Source organism: Myiozetetes cayanensis, unplaced genomic scaffold (assembly GCF_022539395.1).
Source record: "Myiozetetes cayanensis isolate MyiCay16 unplaced genomic scaffold, myiCay2020 scf34, whole genome shotgun sequence".
NCBI lineage: Eukaryota > Metazoa > Chordata > Aves > Passeriformes > Tyrannidae > Myiozetetes > Myiozetetes cayanensis.
In genome coordinates, this window is record NW_026087566.1 from 2,048,097 (window position 1) to 2,070,426 (window position 22,330).

At 49.3% G+C, this 22,330-nt stretch overlaps 1 protein-coding gene across 3 annotated transcripts in view; it reads left to right on the top strand.

Annotated features, from left to right (window-relative positions):
- KANSL1 (KAT8 regulatory NSL complex subunit 1) overlaps positions 1-22,330 on the top strand; it is an 83,985-nt gene that overhangs the window by 8,972 nt on the left and 52,683 nt on the right. For all 3 annotated transcript variants that reach the window (XM_050327595.1, XM_050327597.1, XM_050327596.1), the window contains exon 2: positions 8,370-9,756. In XM_050327595.1, the coding sequence (XP_050183552.1) occupies positions 8,453-9,756 (1,304 nt within the window). In that variant the 5' untranslated portion in view covers positions 8,370-8,452. The remainder of the gene's footprint in view (positions 1-8,369; positions 9,757-22,330) is intronic.

The following is a 22,330-nucleotide window of genomic DNA, read 5'->3' on the forward strand; positions in this document are numbered from 1 at the left end:
GCGGCGTGTTTTTTTGGCGCGGGAGGGACGGGGATGGTGGTTTGTTTTTTTTTTTTTTCCTTCCCCTGTAGCCACACTGCCAAGGTAGCACAGCTGTGTAGGGCTTAATGGATTGATATGCTGCAGGAGCAGTTAATTGTGGAACTTGGTTGTGGTCCTGTTATAGCTGATTTGTAATGATTTAGCAATGAGGATGACTTGTGTTCGTCGTCAGAAGTGATAAAGCAGCAGATGACCAGGCAGATGTGGCTGTGTGTGTTTCTCTTTTTTTCCCCCCCCTTCTTTTGCCTTGTGTTTATTTATTTTTATTTTTTTTTAATGCTGTATTTCAGTCTCATTTGCTCTCGGAGATCATCCGGTAACCGGAGAGCTGGGGAGGTTCTGACATCACGCGAGGCAGGGGTGAAAGCTGAGCAGTTCTGTGACCAAAGTCACTTCCTTTTGCCCTGTTTATAACTTGTGTTTTGGTGAAGGCCACTGCCATTATCTAAGGAACGCTTGGAACAAAGACTGTCTCTGGAGTTCCAGCACTCCACCCTTCCCTGCTCGGGCTGCACTCGCTGCCTGTCCTTAGGAACCTCCAAAGGCTTTTCCAGGGAGGATGAGACTCAGTGTGCAGTGAGGTAAAGACAAGGCCTGAGGGTTCTTAGGCCCAGCCCAAGGGAAAGGGTGAAGCTTGGGGAGTGGGAGGAAAGGGCAAGCAGCACCTATTTCACTTTATGGGCCTTCCCCCCACCCACTTTCCATATAATTTTCCTTTTCTGGAAAATTATATCTTTCTACTTTTTTGTGAGTGGGTCAGTGCTATCTCTGCCCACCCCATTTAACCTGATTTTTTGCATCTTTTGTTTCATTTTTTTGGGTTTTTTTTACTGGACAATGAGGGAAACAGGTGGGCCAACTTAGGCCTGAATGGGAATTTAATTCCTGGAAGGGTCTCAGGTGGATCACACAGTGATCAGACCAAATAATAAGTAAGTTCTGCACGCCTGCCTCTCTTCACAGTATTTATCCTTCCATTAAAAGAGCCTCTGGAATGGCAGGTGATCTGAGAAGCACTGTTTCCGCTGCTGCATTTTATAAATACCATGTCCCTGCTCATGACTTCCAGGAATACAATGTCTGTCTGGAATGAAAAGCAGCAAAGGCTGGGTTTGAGAATCCTTCCCTGTAAACAGCAGTTTAAACTGAGCCTTTGAGGATGCAGTTTTCTGTGACAAATCGTTTAAAAATTGGAATAAAAGCTTTCTGTTCTTTCTCAGCCGGGCCAGGAGTTGTCATACCCAGATCACCAAGAGTCTGGGTGATGCAGGGCTGGAGTAAACATAATTCCATTAAGACCCTGTGCGTGTCCTCATCAGCCCAAGCTCAGAGCTGTGTTTTTGGAGGGGGAGAGTTTGGATAAAGTCCTGTTCAGGGTTTTGTTTTGGTTTTTTTTTTTTCCCCTCAAAGAAAGTTAAAAAATCAGTCTGTATCTCCCCTGCCACGAGGCGCTGTCAGCAGGTGACTGCCCAAGGATAACTCTGTTTGGAGAGTGAAACAGATGGAGAAAAGGGATATGTTAATAGCTGGGAAGGCTTAATTCTGGAGGAGCAGAGTTTGGACAGTGCAGTGCCAGAATTTAGCAGTGAAACTGGGCTGTTTAGCTGATGAAAGGAGGAAAAACGGTAACAAAACACATCTCAGGAGGGGAAATGGGAGTAGCTGTCAGCCTGAACAGGCCTCGTCCTCATCTGTGCCCGAGTTAATCTCTTGCTGCAGACTTATTATTTTTTATTTATTTTCTTAGATTTGGCAGAAAGTTTAATAGAAATACATATTTCTGTGTGGGGAGCTGCTTTGAGGCCTTAGCAGAAGGGGGACCCGAAAGATTTCTGATTTTCTTCGTAACTTCCCGCCCAGCTCTGCAGCGACAGAGGGTGCCACGGGGAGGTGACTGTGGAGTCACTAAACGAGGAGCAGCAAACCCGGCTCAGGCTGTAAATTAGGGTTGTGCAAAGGCAACCTGCGACGTGTGAGCGAACATCACCTTGTGTTAAAGCAGTGCCTGGGCTCTGCAGCTCGTGTCATCTTGTTTTGAGCCGCTGCCATGGCAGTAGGTCGTGGGCTGTGCTCTCTCCTGGCAGGGCTGGCAGCTGCAGTCAGCTGAGCAGACGTGTGGAGGGGAACAGGGAGCTGAACTCAACTCAGAATAAAAGTGTTTAAACTCAGCTGGAGACCAGGCTGCCGGATTGGGCGGGGATCTGGTGATTTGGGACACTTCATTCTGCTGCTCTCTGGGCTGTTGTTTCCTCTTCCAGTTATCCCAAGGCGCTCCAAAGGACTTTTTCTATCGGCAGTCTGTGCCTTGTTCTAAAACATTAAGTATAAAATACAAAAAATATTAAGTAGGTGCCACTTACGGGGCAGAGAGTGGGTGTTAAAAGTTTTGGGAGCAATCATGTGCTTTTGAGCAAAAGTTGGTGTGACTGCACCTAGTGAATGAAAATGTGTCTTTAAAATTAAAAGGCAATTCTGTTTTTTGTTTAACTTGCTCCCCGAGTCCTGAGTTCAGTTTTTCATATTTCCTGGGCAGCTTGCCCAGATTATGCGAAAGAAAAACAAAATCTCTCTGATACTGGATGGGGGAGACCCAGATTCCACAATTCAAGCTTTTTATTTTATTTTATTTTATTTTTTATTTTTGACTCTTGACAGGCTTCTGCTCTCTGCTAATGTCCCATTATTGTTTTTTAAACCACGTTCCTTTTGATTTGACTCTAAACAGCAGCTTTGTTCTGAAGAGCAACTTAACAGTGGTGGATATTTTTATCTCCAGCCACTTTCTTTTTCCAGGTGAAGGTGTCTGTGCCTGTAATTACTCACCTTTCCAGACTTTTGTTTGGGGAGATGACAGTTAATGTTGCTTTGTGGCTTTTGTTTCTCCTGCTGACATCATATTGATGAAACCTCCTTTACCTCAGATGATGCAATTGATCTGGTTTATTTATACCCAGCGAGAATTCACAGGCGTAAGAGGGAATAATTCTTGCAGAAGGAGACCTCGGTTACTGCTCAGAGTTGACCAAACCCTGCCACTTGTGTGGACCAGCAAGTGGCAACAGCAGCTTTTAGTTTAATCTTGAGGCTTCTGGTTGGAAACAAATAAGAGTGGAGCTCAGTAGCATTTCTTAATATTTCTGGCACGTTCTTACCATTAAAATTCTAATTTTCCCAGATTAGGTGCAAATCTCTGGTGTTAATAGAGATAGAAGGTACTTGTGTGTATGCTGTAAAAATCTGTGGTTCTTGTGTATGTTCTTCACCTTATTTTATATTAATATTCAAAAAAAAAAGCGAGCCTGTTTCTCAAATGTGGGTCACTGTAAGCACAGAGTCTGCACGTGGTAACTGGCTTATCAATAAGGTGATCGTCCTGTACTCGCCCGTCACGTTTCCTTAATTAAAGCTTTGAGAGTTGCCTCTCATGTAAATCTCTCTTTCTAAATCGGTAAACATCTGTCCTGCGACTACGAAACGCTGGAAGGGGGGAACAAAAGGCAGGTAGATCCATCTGCTGGGGTAACTTTTGGTAGATGGGACGCTCTGGATGTGGAAAATACTTGCAGGGCTCAGGGTCGTGAGGTTCGAAGCACAAGTGATGTGTTTCGCTTGCAAAAATGAAGTGTAGAGGGTTTTTATTTCGGCAAGTTTGGGGTTTTTTTTTTTGTGTGTTTGTTGTTTTTTTGTTTTTTCCACCGAAACATCTTCGTAACCACACGAATTGAAGAGCTGGCTGGAGCTCTTGATTTGCAGTGGGGGAGGAGAGGGGAAGTGGGAATTGGTAGAACACTCACTTCCTTCAGGGGTGACTTTGCCTTTCTTGCTTTTTTAACAGCACCTTTGTGCACGTCAGGAAATGGGTGTTGGGTAGGACAGAGAGCTTTGGGGGTGAAGGGCTTTGAGAGTGACCCTGTTGTTATTTGGGGAAAACTGGAATGCCTCTTTAGACTACTCAGAGCTCCCTGATCTTCCCATCTTCAACTACAAGTGCCCGATTTCTCCCCAAGAAAAACCCTGGGCACAAAACTTTTCAGCAGGCCAAAACTTCCTGAGTCCGTTTCAGGCTTGTTTTCTGAGCTGTTGCACAAAATCCTGTGCTTGGAAAGCCAGTTCTCCTTTCAAGGCCCGCTTGTAAAATTGGGTTTCAGAAGCAGACGGTGTTGAATAAGTCAGCACAGCGAAGGATTGTTTTCAGGGGTGTCGTGACCCGGGGTGTAGTGTGACTGGGCGTGTTCCTCGTGCCTCCTCCAGCATCCCATCGTTGCCTCGGCCTTATTCCCGCTCTTCCCTCTGCTTTGTCTTTAAAAAGTTCTGATTATTGGTGTGGCTGATGTGTGGAGTTGGGGGTGAAGCCTCCCTGAGCAGTCCTGGTGCTGTTCCCGCCTCGGTGGCCTCCCGTGCACTCCTTGGGAAGCGAGGGAAGATGGTTGAGTTACGGTTACCCTGGTTTTACCTGCTTTCTGGGCCCTTTCATCTCTGCTCTGTTAATTACTGCTAACTGCTGCAGCACTGCTCCAGTTTTAAAGGGGAAAATGAACATTCACTCAGTGTTATCTGAAGAGATTCTGGAGGAGAAGCCTCTTGGTCCTGCACGTGTCAATGGGAATTGTCAACCCCTCGGCAGGGAAACACTGAGAAAAGGGACCTGTGGGTGCTTACAGTGACCTGCTGAGACTGATGGGTGGCAGCAGTTTGGGTAGAACCTGCCCACATGGTTTGGGTGCCAGAGGCAGAGAGAAAATCTGGGAGAATTCTTGGAATTACTGTCAGAATTATCAGAAAGCTCTGCAAGGCCCTCAGACCGTGTGAATGACCTTCTCTTTCCATTCCATAACCTTTCCAGCTTTTCTTTGTTCCTCCTTCCTCAGAGATGCCTTAACCCCCCCTCTCCAGTCCAATTCCCTGTTAGGAAATTCCTGATAAGTGTAATACGACTTTAATAACAACCCAGACTTATAAACAGAGGGAACACTCTTACAAATGTTCCTTAATGTTTTTTCCAGGGGTTGCTCATGAAAATAAGAGATTTAATTCAGTGTTAGAGAAGCCAGTGCTGTCCAGCAGGCAGAGGGTTTATAAGGACCTAAATAAAATAAAATAAAAAAATAGAGCCAATAACTTTTGGAGGTCATCTTTAAGCTACTAGAACAAAGCCTTATTCTTAGGGGAGGCTTTCCAGGCTTCCAAAGTATTTTAAATGCTGTCCACCCAACGAAAAGTGGAGCCAAGGAGGTTTTGGAGTAGCTTAGCAGGAGGATTTTGTGTTTTCCAGGGAGTTTGCTAACCCGGAGGAAAAGGCACCGTCGAAGTTTTGCTTCCGTTTTCTACTTCTGTTAATTCAACTGAACCCGATGACCTACAAATTTAGGTCATCACCTGAAACTCCCTCCAGCCTGGACAAACTCCTGAGTGACTGCAGCCCGTGCAAATATATTCATGAAGAATCATTTAGCCCCAAGTGGAAGGTTTTTTGCTTTTTTTTTTGCAGTTGGGTGTTTCCCAGCTGGGGTGAAGAGCCCCAATCTGGAGTTTCCTCTGGAAGGGAGACCCACGTGTTCCTGCAGAACTGGGAGAGCCCGTTGGGGTCAGTCATTCCCAGTGTGTGTGTCCAGAGAAGGCCTTGCAGGGAGGTTGGAGTGGAGGAAGTCTTTATTCTGTCAGTCTTCCTCCCTCCTCTCCCAGGGGTGTCTTAGCTACAAGTGGAAAGTTCCCTGCAAGTTCCTTTTTTTTTTTTTTTTTCTTTTCTCCCTGAATAGTCGTGTTCAGTTTTTATTTGTGGTGCCCAAAAGCCATTTTTTCACTGAGTGTGGCCTGAACTTTTAGGCATGCAGGTCCTTTTTTAGATCCAGAGCGTGGGCAGCAGATGAAGGGGGTGAGGCTACTCAGGTGAGACCCCCCTGCAGAGCTGCTCCAGCTCTGGGGAACAGCACAGGGAGGATGTGGAGCTGCTGGAAAGAGCCCAGAGGAGGCACCAGGGTGGTCAGAAGGATGGAGCAGCTCTGCTGGGAGGAAAGGCTGGGAGAGTTGGGATTGTTCAACCTGGGGAAGAGAAGGCTTTGGGGTGACCTGATTGTGACCTTCCAGGACCTGAAGGAGCTACAAGAAACATGGAGAGAGAATATTTACAAGGGATGGAATGATGGGATAAGGGGAATGGCTTCATACTGCCAGAAAGTAGGTTTAGATTAGAGATTGGGAAAAAATTCTTCCCTGTGAAGGTGATGAGGCCCTGGCACAGGTTGCCCAGAGAAGCTGTGCCTGCCCCTGCATCCCAAGGAAGTACCCAAGGCCAGGTGGGATGGGCTTGGAGCAACCTGGGCTGGTGGAAGGTGTCCCTGCCCATGGAAATGGGGTGGGGGGACTGGATGGGCTTGGAGGTCCCTTCCCACCCAGACCATGGTGGGATTCTCTGACTGTGGAAGGCCTGAGTTGTGGACCTGATGAGGAGCCAGCCAGTTGGCCAACATCCACAGTCATTGGAAGCCACACAGAGCAAATAATTTTGGGCATGTTGTGTGAGCCTTCCCCCCCATGGGAATGTTTCTCTAACTCATCTCCGACTTCTCACAAAAACTGAGGTTTTTAGTACTTAGTGTTTTTCAACTCTAATGCCTTGTCTGTGGTCCCTGTTGTGGGGAAGCACCTGGGCCTGACGCTGGGGAGCAACTGTGGTGCAGCTGGATGAGGCTGAGGAAACAAAACTGGCCGGGAAATTTTCCTTGCTTGACATATTAAAACTTCAGATAGTCCTCGCTTTTCCTGTAAAGTGGTGTGTTAATTTGGTCATTGGGGTGTGTTAATGAACAGCTACAACAAGCTTATGCAAATTGATGTGAAATTAGAGAATTGGCATATCAGGCAAGAGATCAGGGCAACTTTTTTATTATTAAATTGACATTGAAGTATCTTATGGAGATGGTAAATAACTTCAGCAGTAAAAAGAAAATAAAGTAACTGCTGCTCTGGCAGCACAGCCTGTGCTGTGAGGGTTATTTACAGTTTAAAAAGGCATTTAAAAACACTCACACCTTGAGTGGTAAAGAAAGAGGGTGAATGACCAGAAGGTGGGTGGAAGGTGGTTGCAGCGTACAGGAATGAAGTGTCTTGGGTTATTTCTCTTAACTTGTTTGCTCTGGTTGAGTTAAGCCCTGGCTTGCTCTGACAGTCGGTGTAGAAGTTGCTCTGTGTGGGTTAATTTTTATCCATGCTCTTGAAAGAGAAATGGGAATTGCTGACACTGGAAATCACCTGGCTCGCTGGGAAATGTCCTTCTGGGAAAGTGAGGTTTCATCTACACCGGGGAAGCGACTTCCTTCACATCCAGGGTTTTCGGGGAAGCAGTGGGGTTTCTTTTAGCTACTGGGAGTTTTAGCATATGGAGATTTGTTGCCATCAAGCCCTGTCTGTGTTACATGTTATAGTTCTAATTTGTCATTTTTAACACCCCTGAGCTGGCAGGAGAGGCAGTAAAAACTGTTTCATAGGTGTAGCTGGGGGATTGTAATGATGAAGCTGGTGAGCTGCTGGCACTGAGGAATAGGTGTTTTCAGGGCCAGGCCCTTCATGGAGGCCTGGAAGGATTCTGGTGTGCTCGTGGGTATACTGAAGGATGGGAACTGCAGTTACAAACAGGCATTTTAAGAAAGATTATTAAGCTCTTAGAGAGCACTCAAAGGAGGGCAGTGAAGATGGGGAAGGGCCTTGAGGGGAAGCCGTGTGAGAAGTGGCTGAGGGCACTTTGTCTGGTCAGCTGGAGGAGAGGAGACTGAGGAGAGACCTTGTTGCAGTTCCAGCTTCCTTGGGAGGGGCAGAGGAGGGGCAGAACCGAGCTCTGCTCTGGGGTGACCAGGGACAGCCCCCAGGGAATGGCTGGAGCTGTGTCAGGGCAGGGTTCAGGGTGGATCTCAGGGAAAGGTTCTTCCCCCAGAGGGTGGTTGGCACTGCCCAGGCTCCCCAGGGCAGTGGGCACAGCCCCAAGGCTGCCAGAGCTCCAGGAGGGTTTGGATGATCCTCTGGGGCACAGGGGGGACTTTTGGGGATGGTTCTTTGCAGGGCCAGGAGTTGGACTCGATGGTCCTTTGGGGGTCCCTTCCAGCTTGGCATATCCTGTGACTGATTAACTTTGGGAGATCCTGAGGACCACCTTGTGTGTTGCTGCTTCTCTTTCCACCCTCCTGGTGCTCCACGGAGCTCCAAGCTGGGGCTCCCAGAGGAAGGCAGGCAGGCATCACATCCATCAGCCTCGCTGCTGTTACCTGTCTCGTTTGCTTTATTTTCTCTCAAGTGCAACGTCTAACTCTTGTCCTTTTCCCTCTTCCCTCGTGCAGGCTGCCCTCGGCAGAGGCAGTGGGAGGCAGTGGAGCTGGCCTCGGCACCGGGAGAGGCTGGACTTCCCGTCTCTCTGTGCTGAATGGCTGCGATGGCGCCCGCTCTCACTGACGCAGCAGCCGAAGCTCACCACATCCGATTCAAGCTGGCTCCCCCGTCCTCCACCTTGTCGCCTGGCAGTGCCGAGAGCAACGGCAACGCCAACAGCATCCTCCTGGCCGCCAACGGCACCAAAAGGAAAGCCATCGCTCCGGAGGATCCCGGTCTAGATTTCCGGAGCAACCCGACGAAGGAAGAGCTGGGCAAGCTGCAGCCGCTGGTGGCCTCTTATCTCTGCTCGGATGTAACATCTGTCTCTTCAAAAGAGCCTCTGAAGCTGCAAGGAGTCTTCAACAAGCAGACAGTCCTTAAATCTCACTCTCTCTTATCTCAGTCCTTCTTGAAAACGAGCGATCTGTTGGGGAGGCAACCGGTGTTGGAATTCACTTTGGAGAATCTAAAAACAATGAGTGCTAACAGCCAGCCACCTCTCCCTCAAGCGCCTGTGAACGGCTTGGCCAAGAAATTGGCCAAAAGCACCAATTCAGACCACGAAAACTCCAGTCCCCTGAATGGTGGGAAGTGTGCTCCTCCTCCTGCCGCCCTCCAGACTGTTGACTATAACACGGGAGGTTCCGAGCTGGGGGACTTGAAGAGCGGCTTGACCAATTGCACCCTTCCACACAGAAGCCTCGATGCGGAGCACACGACTCCCTTTAGCAATAACAGCACCGCAAATAAATCTTCCCTCAATTCCACGGAGCAGCAGTGGGTGCTGGAGGGCGGCAGCGGAGAGACCCGGTTGCCCGGCGTCGCCGGTCGCTCCGACTCGCGGAGCGGCAAGTTGGAGGAGCAGAAACCTCCCCTGCCGGCTGGTCACCACAGCGCCCTCGACTCCGAGATGAGGACGAGGGCGCTGCTCCGGCGGCAGGCGGACATCGAGAGCAGGGCCCGCCGGCTGCAGAAACGCTTGCAGGTGGTGCAGGCGAAGCAGGTGGAGAGGCACATCCAGCAGCAGTTGGGTGGCTTCTTGGAGAAAACGCTGAGCAAGCTTCCGGCTTTGGACCCGCTGAGGCACCGGAGCCAGCTGATGCTGACCAGGAAAGCAGAAGCAGCCCTGAGGAAAGCTGCGAGCGAGACGGTCACCTCGGAGGGCCTGAGCAACTTCTTGAAGAGCGATTCGATATCGGAAGAACTGGAGAGGTTCACGGCCAGCGGAATGGCCAACTTGAGATCCAGCGAGCAGGCCTTCGACTCGGATGTCACTGAGAGCAGCTCGGGAGGAGAGTCGGACGTTGAGGAGGAGGAACTGACCAAAGCAGACCCAGACCAGCCCCACGTACCACTGTAAGTAGCGCTCGTGCTTGTTTGCTTCTGGTGACGGGGAGCGAAGTGGGTGCGTGGTTTTTGTAGGAAACGGTAAATTTTGGATGGTCTTGCATCAAAGAGTCGCCGGAGCTGGTGTGGTGTGATTTGCAGCACGTGCAGCACTGAAGATAAAATTCCTCATGCATGTTGGAAATAGCCTTTGGTGTTTGTGGAGCAGCGAGTCCTGGAAATACTGGCTGGCTGGAGTGGTGTGAGCTGCAGATACAAACCCGGAATGCCATAAGCACTTTCCATCCAGGATGTGTTGGACCTGTCCTCTGAAATGAAGTGCTTGCTGTTTTGCAGTGGGAATGTTTGTAGTAAATCTGTTGTGTAAAGTAAGGCCAGTCCGAATCTCAGTACCTGGCAGCAGATTTGTGGCTGGGGAATTATTTTATTTGTTAAATGAGCTGCCTGGAAAAAAAAACCAAAAAAAAAAACCAAAAAAACAAACCTCTGAAAGGATTTGGTCCAAGTGCCAGGAGAAGTGTGAAGTGTGTTCTCCTCTTGAATGTGGGAAGTTATTGCTGGGAATTTTTGTCTTGTCTGTGAGTTGCATTAGACGATGACAACAGCTTCATAATGATGTTGTTAACTGGATGCTGTTTGCATAACTATTAGGTGTCAGTCTGTGTGTGTGGAGGAGGAAGATCCTTGTCGAGGCGAAAGGTCTTGAGACAGGTCAAGGGAAGGAGGGAAATTTTTCTTCTGAACCCCAGAATTTTCCAGTTATTTTGCACAAACCTCTCAAAAGGCCATCTTCTGTGTGGAGTGTGCGTGAAATCTCGCTTGCATCAGTAGATGGTCTCTTCCACCCTGATGGACCTATTGAACCGAGACCTGGGCCTGTGAAGTATCGCTACGGTCGACAAAAAGCTCCCTGCAGCAGGCACTGGGGGTCCTGGTTGGAATGCTGATGGCTTTTCCCAGCAGGGCTGGAAATAACTCACCAGGACTTTCCTCGTCCCTGCTCCGTTCTGGGCTTGTGCAGATCTCGGTGGAGAAATAAGCGGGTGGATTCAGATCCCCGTGTCCACGGCTGGTCTGTGACGCAGATGTTACTGAACAGGGTGGATACGAACAGCGTGGGCACTTGGTAACTTCAGCACCCTCCAAGCTCATGTGGATGAGTGCTGATAGCCAGATGTTACAGCTGTGGGCTATTAAATTCCCCCTGAATGTCACATCGTGTTTCGGGGTGGTGGCACAGGGTGAATTTCTGCGCGTGAAGCCTTAGATGTGGCCACGAGTTCGGGTTTCTCCCAGTGCAGAGCTGGTAGCTGAGCATGTGATCCCTCCTGGCTGGACATAAAGGGGGTTCTTGTGCTGTTAGAAACTGGAGTTTAGTAACTTTATTCCTGATTTATACCACCCACAAACCTACTGTTGGCATCAGCAGCAAAATTGCGCTTATAAGTCTTGTAATGGCTATTGGAGGAGACATCTGATTAAAAATCCGTTCCAAATAACATTGAATTCCCCCTCTTTGTGGCTTTCACGGCTTCACGTGCTTGTCTAGCAAAGTGAAATTTCTTTGCCCCTCCTCTTAATCCCAGGAGGAAGTGTGGTATTGGGAGACACCATGCGTGAAATTCTTTGCTGACTCTTCCGCCCTGTGCTTTAGTCATGCCCTGCCTTCCCCATCCCCAGCACCCTTAAAGAGCCAAACATCTGAGAGCCCATAAAAAACCTGATCCCTCCATTGTCTCTGGGTTCAGAAGCACACACTGGCATCTAGGCCAGGCCCACCAAAGCTCGTTTAAAGTTGGTGCCTGTGGGTATTCAGTAATTAGCAGTCCCGAGCATTGACTGTCCTGTTGGATGAGTGCTGTGACATTGGAGCGCTGGCACGGCTGAGGCTCAGCGCGTGTTGGTGCTTGTCAGAAACTCAGGTCAACCTTAAGAGCTGGTAAAAGCCTCTGAGTGCATCTAAATCTCCTTCTTTTCCACTAGTGCCGAGAGGCAGGAAGGGGAAGAGCCGAGTTTTTTCCACTGGGAAGCCGCCCTGGGCCAGCTGATTGTACAGAGCCTTTGTTGTTCCATTGGTGTGAGTGCAGAGGCTGCTCAAGGAGGGCTGGGTTTTGCAGCTTGTAGAATTTACCTCGTAGAAGGAAGACTTGAATTCTGATTATTTTAATTTTGGTAGTGAGAGATGGAACATCTTGAGTGTGAAATGGAGATGTTCCAAAGCACCCGGGTGTGTTCCTGTGTAACCTGGGTTGGGCTGGATGAACCTCCAGAGGTCCCTTCCACCCCTGACTATTCTGAGATTCTGTAAACTTCTCTCTCATTCCACAAGCACCACCCCCTGGCTCTGTATTGCCTCTGGGTGCCTCTGCCTTCCCCCTAAAAAAAGCTGCTTCCTTCTAGACCTTCAGTGAGAGTTGTGCTCCAAACAGTTTTCCTGGCCCACTGAGGGGCCATGTCACCAACTGCCTTTGGGATTCAAGTAGGAGCAGGCAAAGGAAACAAAGACTGCTTACATCATGCTTAGATAAGAGCTGACCTTTGAGTTTTTCTGGCGTGGTGGCATTCCAGAATCAGTTATCTGGTCAAGGACAGACTTTGAAGCGTTTGTGCTGTTCTGACCTGCCTGATCTCAGCTATGGAGCGGCATCTCCCTGAGGAATTCCATCTTCCCAGCAGCGTTAGGGGTGTATCAGAACCTGGTAGGTCCTTTTCAAGCACTCCCAGACCTGCTGCCCAGGAAGGTGCTGTCCCTCAGGTGCCACAACCAGGCCGTGGTGTAATGCATAAACAAAGCAGGGAGGTGTTTGTTCCACCTTTGGGAAGCCCTGCCTGCCATGGGCTGGGTTTAACGAGGTGCTGCTGCTTCTCAGGCAGCCCATGGGGAGGGCAGGTGTGTGCAGGGAGGGTTGGGCAGCGCTGTCCTTGGCTTTGTGTCCGTCCAGGACCACCACGTGTCACTTCACCCGCTCTCTGGTTGGTAACACACAGCTCTGCCTCACAGCTCAGATCCTCATGCCACTCCAGAGGTGAGTGGTGCAGAGTGAGGATCAGGAGGAGGCAGCTTTGCCTCTGCTCCGAGGTGAGGGAGGCAGGTTGGAGCCTCCCCTGTGGAGAATCCCAACTCCTTTGGCTGGGTGTAGCAGGAGCTGTTCTGTGACTGTGAAACCTGTGTGACTTTGGAAGGGCCCTTTGGAGTGGGCAGGCCCTGGCACAGGTTGCCCAGAGAAGCTGTGGTTGCCCCTGGATCCCTGGAAGTGTCCAAGGCCAGGCTGGATGGGGCTTGGAGCAACCTGGGCTAGTGAGAGGTGTCCCTGCCCATGGCAGGGGGTGGAACTGGATGAGCTTTAAAGTCCCTTCCAACCCATTCCTTGATTCTGTGTTGCTGTCAGTGTGGTGGGATCAGGAAGTGCTGTTTGTGGAAGGTGGCTTGGAGCAGGGCATGGAATTCCTCCCAGTGCTGGAGGGTGCTGGCTGGAATCTGGCTGGTGTGGCCGAGTGATGGTTTAGCAAGTCATCAGAGAGAGTGCTGGTGTTTCTGTGGCCCTGTGCTAATACATACAAGTAGGAAATGTTTCATGTGGCTGGTGCATCTTTATAGTAGTTGCTTTTCTCAGGCTGGTTGGTTCTCTGGTTTTCTCCAGTTTGCCTGTAGACAAGTTTCATCAGAATTTGTCAGTTATTTTTGGCTGATGAGTTACCTGTGTGGAACAGCAGCATAGGCATGGGCTGGTGAGAGGCAGTTGATTTGGCCTCTAATCCTCAACTTCAGTCTGTGCCACGGAAAAACTTTCTGAAAAGGCAGCGAAACCAAATATTTGACTGCGACTTTATCTTTTAGCTCAGGTTCCTTATCTGGCAAGTCACTGTTTGGTTGGCAGTTTGCACCAAGCTGCTGAGAGGGAGCTGAAGTTCCTAGCGACCAACTGGCTTCCCACAGGACCTTTTCCAAGGGGTCAGGCAGCACCTACAGCGTCCAGCTGTGGTTGTTCCGATGCCCATGGCCACGATGCCTTTAATTATTCCCGTGCGCTTTAATTATTCCCATTTACTGGTGGGAAATCCGAGCACCTCCTGCGCTTTGGCGTTGCAGTGAATCATTTCACACACAGCCCGTGTGTTGTCTCCTCCCCGTGCTGCGTCACGTTGTGCTGCCGGGATTTCGGAGTTGCTGGGTTTGGAGGAGTAATTAAGGTTTCTCACAGAGAAGTGTGCTTTTCCCAGCACTGATTGTGCTGGGAAAATTTGCCCGAGGCCTGTGTTGGAGAGGGATGCACGTGGCACTTGGCACGGTGGGGTGGTTTGAGGGGTGGTTGTGGCTGGTGCATCACCTGACTGAGAAATGGGGTTTAGAAATTCTGTTTGGGTTTTGTTTTTCCCCTCCCTCGATTATGTTATTCAAGCGAGAGGATGATAATAAAGCCTGTACCTCAAGGGCAATTAGACAGCATTTCTCAAATCTGTGACTTCATGGGACTGTCATTCAGGTGGCAAATCCCACACTGTGAGGATTAAGGAAGCTTTTCCTGCTGGTCAAAACCCAATTTCACTGAATGCTTTATGCAGAGCAATCCTAACAGTTTATCTCTTATTCTTTATGAACTTTTTCAGTTACCTGCTTGATATTTTGGGGGGGTGTTTTTCTTGTTTACTTCTATCTTTGCTTGCAGGTGCTGATGCCAGCACAGTGCTTAACTCTGTTTTTCAGCTTATTTATGAAAACTGGCATGTGCTGTACCTGAGTTGCTGTAAATCCACGTGTGGGTCAGGAGAGATGTCCCTTAAACCTCTTTCAGTTGGGAAGAGGGAGAGGGACGAATCCTGAAGTGCTCTTGCTTTGCATTTGAAAGCAGAACAATAGAGCAGTTCATTGTTCAGAAATGCTTAATCAGGTGTGGGGAGTAAAGTAGGACACTCCAAGTGCCTCTTGCTCGTAAGAAAGGAGGACAAATGAGAATATTTCTCCAAGAGGTGCTGGTCACAGCACACCTTTTACAGACACAGGGGGCTCTTTGAAGTGCCTTCAGCAGTCTGGGATTCTGTGAACCCTCACTCCGTGTGGGGTCACTGGTGCAAGGAGTGACACGTTGGGTTTGGGTGCTGTGGTTCAAGCAAACATTTGAATTTGGTGTGGGGGGTGTTGGTGCAGACAAAGCATCTCTCTGGGAGATGCCCTTTGTGCTCTGGCAGGGATTTGGGTTGTTCTGTCTGGAGGTGGGTCGTCTTCTTCCTCTTTTTCTTGAGTTGGGGGATGGAAGATAATGTGGAGGACTGGGAATGATTTGGTGTCTGGCACTGCCAATAAACTGCTCTTTGTCTCTGCAGCCCTTACCCAGTGGGGCAGCAAGGAAGAGCAGGCTGCAGGTCAGATTTTTTTTAGGACTTGTGGGTGACACTTTGGATAGGGTTGTATAAATATTTACTTTGCTTTTCATTGGAGAAAAGCCTGTCAGAGCATCTGAAGCAGCAGAGAACAATTTTTTTGGGTGAAGTTTGTGAATGTGGCTTTAAAAAGCCAACGTGGTGCTTGCCTGTCTCCTGTGAAATGGAAAGTTGGTGTTTGGGCGAGGGAAAGGGGCCCTGTTTGGAGCTGATCTCCAGTATTGGAGTCTAATTTACCACCGTGGGGGATGGGGAAAGACTTATATTGTGTTACACCAGCGTCTGTGAGGCAGCCACAGCCCAGAGCTGCGTTTTTATTGGTGGCTAATACTGCCACAAGCCCCAAAATTACTGCGTGGCTGAGATTAGAATTTCTGCCTGCCTGAGATTTAAAACTGAAGCAGCAATGGCAAACGTGGAATTCCTTAAAGAAGAGCTTGCAAAGGTACTCCCAGGTGTCTTCCTGAAAGATTTGGGGTTTCATTCTGCAGTGAGATGGGCTTTCCTCCCCCACCACCACCCTTCCTTTGTTCTCTCCTCCAGCAGATCTGTTCTGGTTGCACTGGCTCGGCAGCACCAGACTCCCAGCTGGGGAAAATGTTTTCCTTGCTGAACTGGCACTGCCCCAAGAGATTTTTCCACGGAGAGTGTTTTGGGCACACCCTGGCTATATGGGGCGTTTTGCAAGTGTCTTGTTTCAAAGGCTTGGAGAGATGGGTGGCTTTGCTGGGCCGTCCTCGGATAAAACGCTTTAGGTGGGAGAGAACTTGAAATATTGACTTGGTTTGAAGTTCAGAACCAAAGAAAAGAGTTAAGGCCTGTGTGTTGACTGGGAATTCAGCTGGGAAATGGAAAGAGGAACGTGAATTGCCATTGGGTTTGTTGCAGTTGTCCTTCACATCTCTGGGGCCAGCTGTGGGTGGTTCAGCTCCCCACCTCGCTCTGGTTGTGGCTCTGACTGGGAAAGACTTGCTTTCACTTAAAGCACTGAAATGGTTTGCTGAAGTAACATCCAGCTCTTTTTCTTCCTTTTCGTTTTCTTTCCCTTCCTCCCCGTTTCTTTTCACCCCCCCTCTGACCTTCCCTGTGCTAGGGTTACTTTCTGGAATGCCTGCTCCAGCTCTGACCTCGGCACCCAGGGAGCTATTTACGGGCAGGGTACCTGGCACAGGGCACTCCGAGTTAAGGATTTGCTGGTGGTGCCTGGGACTTTCCTGTAAACCTACTATTTCATGGCATTGCATCAGCAGTCAGGGGGGGATGATGCTTCAGTGAGGGAGAGGATTTAAAAGGGGACAGACAGTCAGAGTCTTGCGCTCTCCAGACCTTCAGTTATGATGACGGGCTGTGTGAGAAATTCTGCTGCACATTGGTGGTGCTGAGGGTGGTTTCCCTGATTCCTGCCCCTCCCCAAAGCCCAGCCCTCAGCTCTGTGCCCAGCCCTGCCTGTCCCAGCCGTTGTCTGTGGCGGGGAGGTCACCTGGTGATGTATTTAAAGCTCCTGTGCTGGTTGTGAGCCGCCAGGTTACCGAGGGTAAACCCCTTGGCAGATGGTTGTTTTTTTTTCTCCCTGATGCTCCCTGAGCAACCACGATGTCTCAGCTGCAAAACGAGATGTTCCCTGTGATAGTGGTGGCAGAGCTGGGCTGGCACATCCCGTGACGGCTCCTGCTTCGGAGGCACGTGAATTTGTGCTGCCTTATGAATGAGCACAGGCTGCTCCCTCCACACCAAGAGGCCCAGCCCATTTTAAAGAGTCAGAGCTCACTTGGCTCTTAAATCCGTGCATCCTGACTGTAAAATACATTCACAGAGTCACAGAATGGTTTGGGTGGGAAGGGACCTTAAAGCTCATCCAGTTCCACCCCCTGCCATGGGCAGGACCACCTTCCACCAGCCCAGGTTGCTCCAAGCCCCATCCAACCTGGCCTTGGGCACTTCCAGGGATGCAGGGGCAGCCACAGCTTCTCTGGGCAACCTGTGCCAGGGCCTCATCACCTTCACAGGGAAGAATTTTTTCCTAATCTCTAATCTAAACCTACTTTCTGGCAGTATGAAGCCATTCCCCTTGTCCCATCACTCCATCCCTTGTAAATATTCTCTCTCCATGTTTCTTGTAGCTCCTTCAGGTCCTGGAAGGTCACAATCAGGTCACCCCAAAGCCTTCTCTTCCCCAGGTTTAACAATCCCAGCTCTCCCAGCCTTTCCTCCCAGCAGAGCTGCCCCATCCCTCTGCCCATGGACTCTCTCCAGCATCTCCATGTCCTTGCTGTGCTGGGAATCCAGAGCTGGAGCAGCTCTGCAGGGGGGGTCTCACCTGAGCAGAGGGGCAGAATCCCCCCTTGCCCTGCTGCCCACTCTGCTTTTGAGTTCTCTCCCACTTTTGCAGTGGAGCAGTCAGAGGAGTGAGAGCAGAGGGGTAGCTTTGACACAGATTCCCTGCAGTTTCAGGTGTCTCCTCAGCCAGCACTGAGTTTCAGCGAGTTTTAAACATCATTTCACTGCTTAAAAAGTGCCTCCTGACAGGCTGAGTTTGTGAAAAAACGACTTCATTTGGCTGCTGGCTGAACGAAATATTCAGTCATTTAAAACCATGCAGAAAATAAACCCCACCTCCCACGATAATAATAGTGACCTCTTATTTATATTGGGCTCAAAACATTTGATCATCAAATTACCCAAATAGAGAACTAAGGAGGATCAGGGTCCTCCTCCTGCAGGCAGAGCTCGAGGCTTTTGTGACACTTTGACAGGTTTCCATAGTAACACATAACGATGTTGTAAGAAATGTTGCAGGAATTTTATTTGTCTAAGGGAGGACTTTAAAATATTAATGGCAGGCAGTGTGAATGGGGGGAGTGGGGGAGGGAAGTGAGCCTGATGTGAGGCAGAGGGAAGGGATTTGATGCAGTGCCCAGAGCGAGCAGCCGTCTGTGGATTGAACTGCTCTTGGCCAGGAGAAAAAGAGCTCCAGTCATCCTGGGAATTATTTACCACAGTATTTCCTTTCTGCTGCCACAGGTGAAGCTTTGGGAATATTCTCCAGGTCCAGGTAACAAATATTCCATCTCTGAAGTGCTTCTCATCCCAGCCCATGGGCAGTTGGAGCTCATCTCCTTCTTAATATTTAGTTAAAGCTTTGGAGCTGCTGCCCTGTTGGCGTTCATGGGGGGCTCTGAGCTTAGCTGAGATAAAATTGGATGTCTTCATTTAGGAGCCAGCTCACAGGCTCTACAGGCAATCTGCAATTCCTGAATTCCCTGGTGGCTCCCACTTTAATGCCCAGCGCTGAGCTCGGGCTGTTTCAGGCCTGGTGATGTTGCCTTGCATTAGCAAATTCAATCTGCTCTTGAGAGAGAACCAAAGGGGCTTTGTGTAGATGCAGTAGACCTAAATCACAAGAAAAAAACCCAGAAAGGTTTCTTGGGAGAAAAAGGGGTTTAGAGAGGGATGTTTGATATATTAAATATGTGGGTGTGGATTAAATATGAGCTGGTTCCTGCCATGGGCAGTGCCCTCTGCATGGAGCCCGTGGATGGCTGGAGGGTGGGGAGGGTCCTGTGCCCTCTGGATGGAGCCCATGGATGGCTGGAAGGAGTGGAGGGTCCTGTGCCCTCTGGATGCAGCCCATGGATGGCTGGAGGGTGGGGAGGGTCCTGTGCCCTCTGGATGCAGCCCATGGATGGCTGGAGGGTTCAGACAGTTCCATGCTGGCTCTGCAAGGCCGTGCTCTGATTTTTTCCCTGCCGTAATTCCCAAGCTTGGGAGTAGCGACAGCCTGTTCTGCCCTGCCCTTGTCCTCTGGCTGCTTCTCAGACCCTGACTGGTAGTTAACACGTTTCTTCTGCCCATTTCCCTCTGGAGAGGGCCCTTTTTTTTTCCTGCAGCAGTGGCTGCCAGTCCAGGCTCATCCCTGGGCCTTGGGATGTTGTTTTCCTGCTCCTCCTTCTCCCTGCACTCTGTGCTGGCACTGAGTGATGAGCAGCTCCCCTTCCAGGAATGTGTGTGCCTCTGGAAGTTGCTTCTCACTGGGTTGCAGGAGGAGCTATCAAATCATAAACTCAGGGATTTTTTGGGGGGATTGTGCATTCCAGGCAGCCAAAGCCCAGTGTGCTGCCATCCCCACAGTGAGTGGTGTGAGTGAGCAGGAGGTTCCTGTGCTCTGTGTGCCTTGTGGACTCCCCTGAACCCTGGGGAGAAGCTGGAAAACAGAGCCCATCCCTCTGTGTCCACCCCCAGAGCAGGAGTGTGCCTGATCCAGAGGGCAGAGCTGAGCCAAGGGGCAGGACAGGTGGCTTTGAAGGTGCTTTGGGTGCTCCCTGATCTTGGCTCTGCTCCGACAAAAATCATTTCCCGTGGTCCCAGCTCGTGGTCCCTGTGGTTTGATGTGGAGAGGTGGTGGCTCTCCGTGTTCCTGGTGGCTTTTTTCCCCTCTGCTGGGATCCCACATCCCAGTGGCCAGGGGGAGATTATTTCTGTTCAGCAGCCACTGCTATTCCTGGGCTGGGACAGTCGCATGAATAAAAACTGCAGCAGCTCAATCTGCCCATTTTCGTGTGAATTGGAACCCTTCTCCATGTGACTTCTGCTATTCCAGTGCTGGCTATTTCAAAAAAAAAAAAAAGAAGAGACAATCAGCCTTCTGTGGATCTGCATTTTGAATGCAGAACACTTGCAGGGCTCTTGCTCCATGTATGCAACATTTTGTGGTGGTGGCTTTTTAGTGTCTCGGACTAAAAACAAGAAAATGATTCTCTCCCTGCTCCTTCCATGTTGGAGGGAGCTCTCCTGCCATTAGCAGGGATTTCTCAAAGTCAAAGGCAAGGTGCTGTTTATACTGAGACAGCAGAAAATAATGTGAAGAAACCAACCACATTAGGAAATCTCTCAAGGCATTAACCAATTCTCCTGTGTCAGGGCGGATTAAATTGATACAGATTAATTTTCGAGCATTTCTCATTGTAATAGACACAGCTGAGTGTCACCTAATGACTTCTTCAAGGTTTGTTGTGCATATATTGGTCAAAACCTTCCCATTTTAAATAAAATAAATCTGTTTGAGTAGTAGCCAGCCACTTAAAGAAGATTCCTCAGTGTGATGATTCATATTGTGCCTAAAGACAGCTTTCCATATTCAGCTCTCACTCACTCCCCCCTACCATCCCCCTCTCCCTGCCTCTGGAAATGGGCAGGAAGCCCAAAACCAGCTTAACTCTTAGTTATTTAAACCTATTTTTAATGAGTGATACTTGCAGAAAAGCCTTACCTGAAGCCTTTAATTGACATGCTGTTGTGTGTTAGATCTTAGCTCGGTTTATGAAGTGTGTAACTTGCTGGTTTTTCTTTTTCTCCTGCTTTTTTTTTTTTTTTCTCCTGTGAACACGAGCTGCTCTTTGAGTTCTTACTAACGGGGTGAAATTACATCTGTCTCCAGTTACAGCAGTTCTGTGCTCCTTCCCTCTTTTGTGTGAATCTCTGCCTCGGCAGACCTGCCCCTCCTCCCCCTCTGCATCACCTCTCCTGGTGTAGTCATGGCCAGGCCTTTTTAATACAACTGTGGAGGTAGTATTTATTTTCAAAATAGTATCCTCTGAGGATAGAGAGCTTTCATAACCCCTCCTAGTTGTCATGGCACAGCTCTACCTTTTTTTTTTTTAAATCCCCCCCTTCTTTTGCTCTCAGTACCAGCCCTGCTTTGGTTATGTTAAAACTCCTGAAACCAAACTCCTTCCAGGCTGGGTACAGGTAAGCCCTGATCAGATTAACTGCTCTGCAAATTGAGTTGATTATTGCACAGATGTTTTCTTGTGCTTGAGCAAGTGAATTTATGTACCAGGACGAGGTGCTCCTCTCTGATGAATTAAAGGGAAAATGACTCCATTCAGCCTTTCTGTGGCTTTGTGAAGAACAAGAGAACATGATCATGGGATCTCCTCAGTTGGAAGGAACCCACAAGGATCTTCGAGTCCCAACTCTTGGCCCTGCCCAGGACACCCCAACAATCCCCCCCTGTCCCTCAGAGCGTTGTCCAAACCCTCCTGGAGCTCTGGCAGCCTTGGGGCTGTGCCCACTGCCCTGGGGAGCCTGTTCAGTGCCAACCACCCTCTGGGGGAAGAACCTTTCCCTGAGATCCACCCTGAGCCTGCCCTGGCACAACCTCACATCACTTATATCGCTGGGCACCATCTCTCAACTTGAATTTTCAGTGTGCTTATGAACTTTCTCCTGCTTACACCCAGCACTTCTGTCCCCTTTGCTCTCTCCCTCTCCCCCAGGGGCAGTAGATGACTGTTTGCCTCTCTGCTTTATATCCCTTGGGAATTCCTTCTGGACCAAGCTGTGCCCACTGCTTGTGTTGATGGCTGGGGTGGAGGGGGGGGCACGGCAGCTCTAATTGTCTTGCACCCACTTTCCTTCCTTCCTTCCTTCCTCTTTCCATCCTCCTGGAGCGAGCAGTGAGCGCAGGACTCCAGCGGGGAGGGAACTCTGCAGCCCCTCGTGGCTCTAACGAGGTGGTCCCTGCTAATGAGGGTCTGTAACTGGGAGAATCTGCTGGAGGAATCCTCCCTTTATTGTTTCCCTCTGATGTTGTGGCATTCCTGAAAATCCCTTTCATCTACTTCTTGTCTGCTTGTTAACAACCATCTGCATGCCGAGCACTTGGCTACTTTCAGTCTTTGCCTTAGATAATTGAAACTTTTTTTCCCCTCCTCCTTTTGGAGCTTTCTAGTAGGATTTTTTTGTTGTGTTTTGTTTTGTTTTTTTTTTTTCCCCTTCCTCTCTGATGTAGGTGTTTGAATTTTTCAGCCAGTCAAACTAGTACACAAGGTGAGCTTCCTGTTCTGGGCTTGCTGTAAAAAACCACAAATTTATTAGGCCTGTTAGGGAGAAAACTTTCATACTCTGAGAGGTTGTGGATTCTTCATCCCTGGAAGTGTCCAAGGCCATTTTGGACAGGGTTTGGATCAACCTGGGCTAGTGGAAGGTGTCCCTACCCATGGCAGGGGGTAGAACTGGGTGATCATTAAGGCCCCTTCCAACCCAAGGCTGACGATCTTCAAGGTCCTTTTTTTTCTGTGATATTTTAAACCAAAATCCTTTTCTCCATTTTTTCCTTCTTTTTTTTTTTTTTTTTTTAACTTTCTGGTCTTACAGAGATCAGCTGGAGTTTTAAAAATGAATTGGATGCTCATGGATTTTTTCA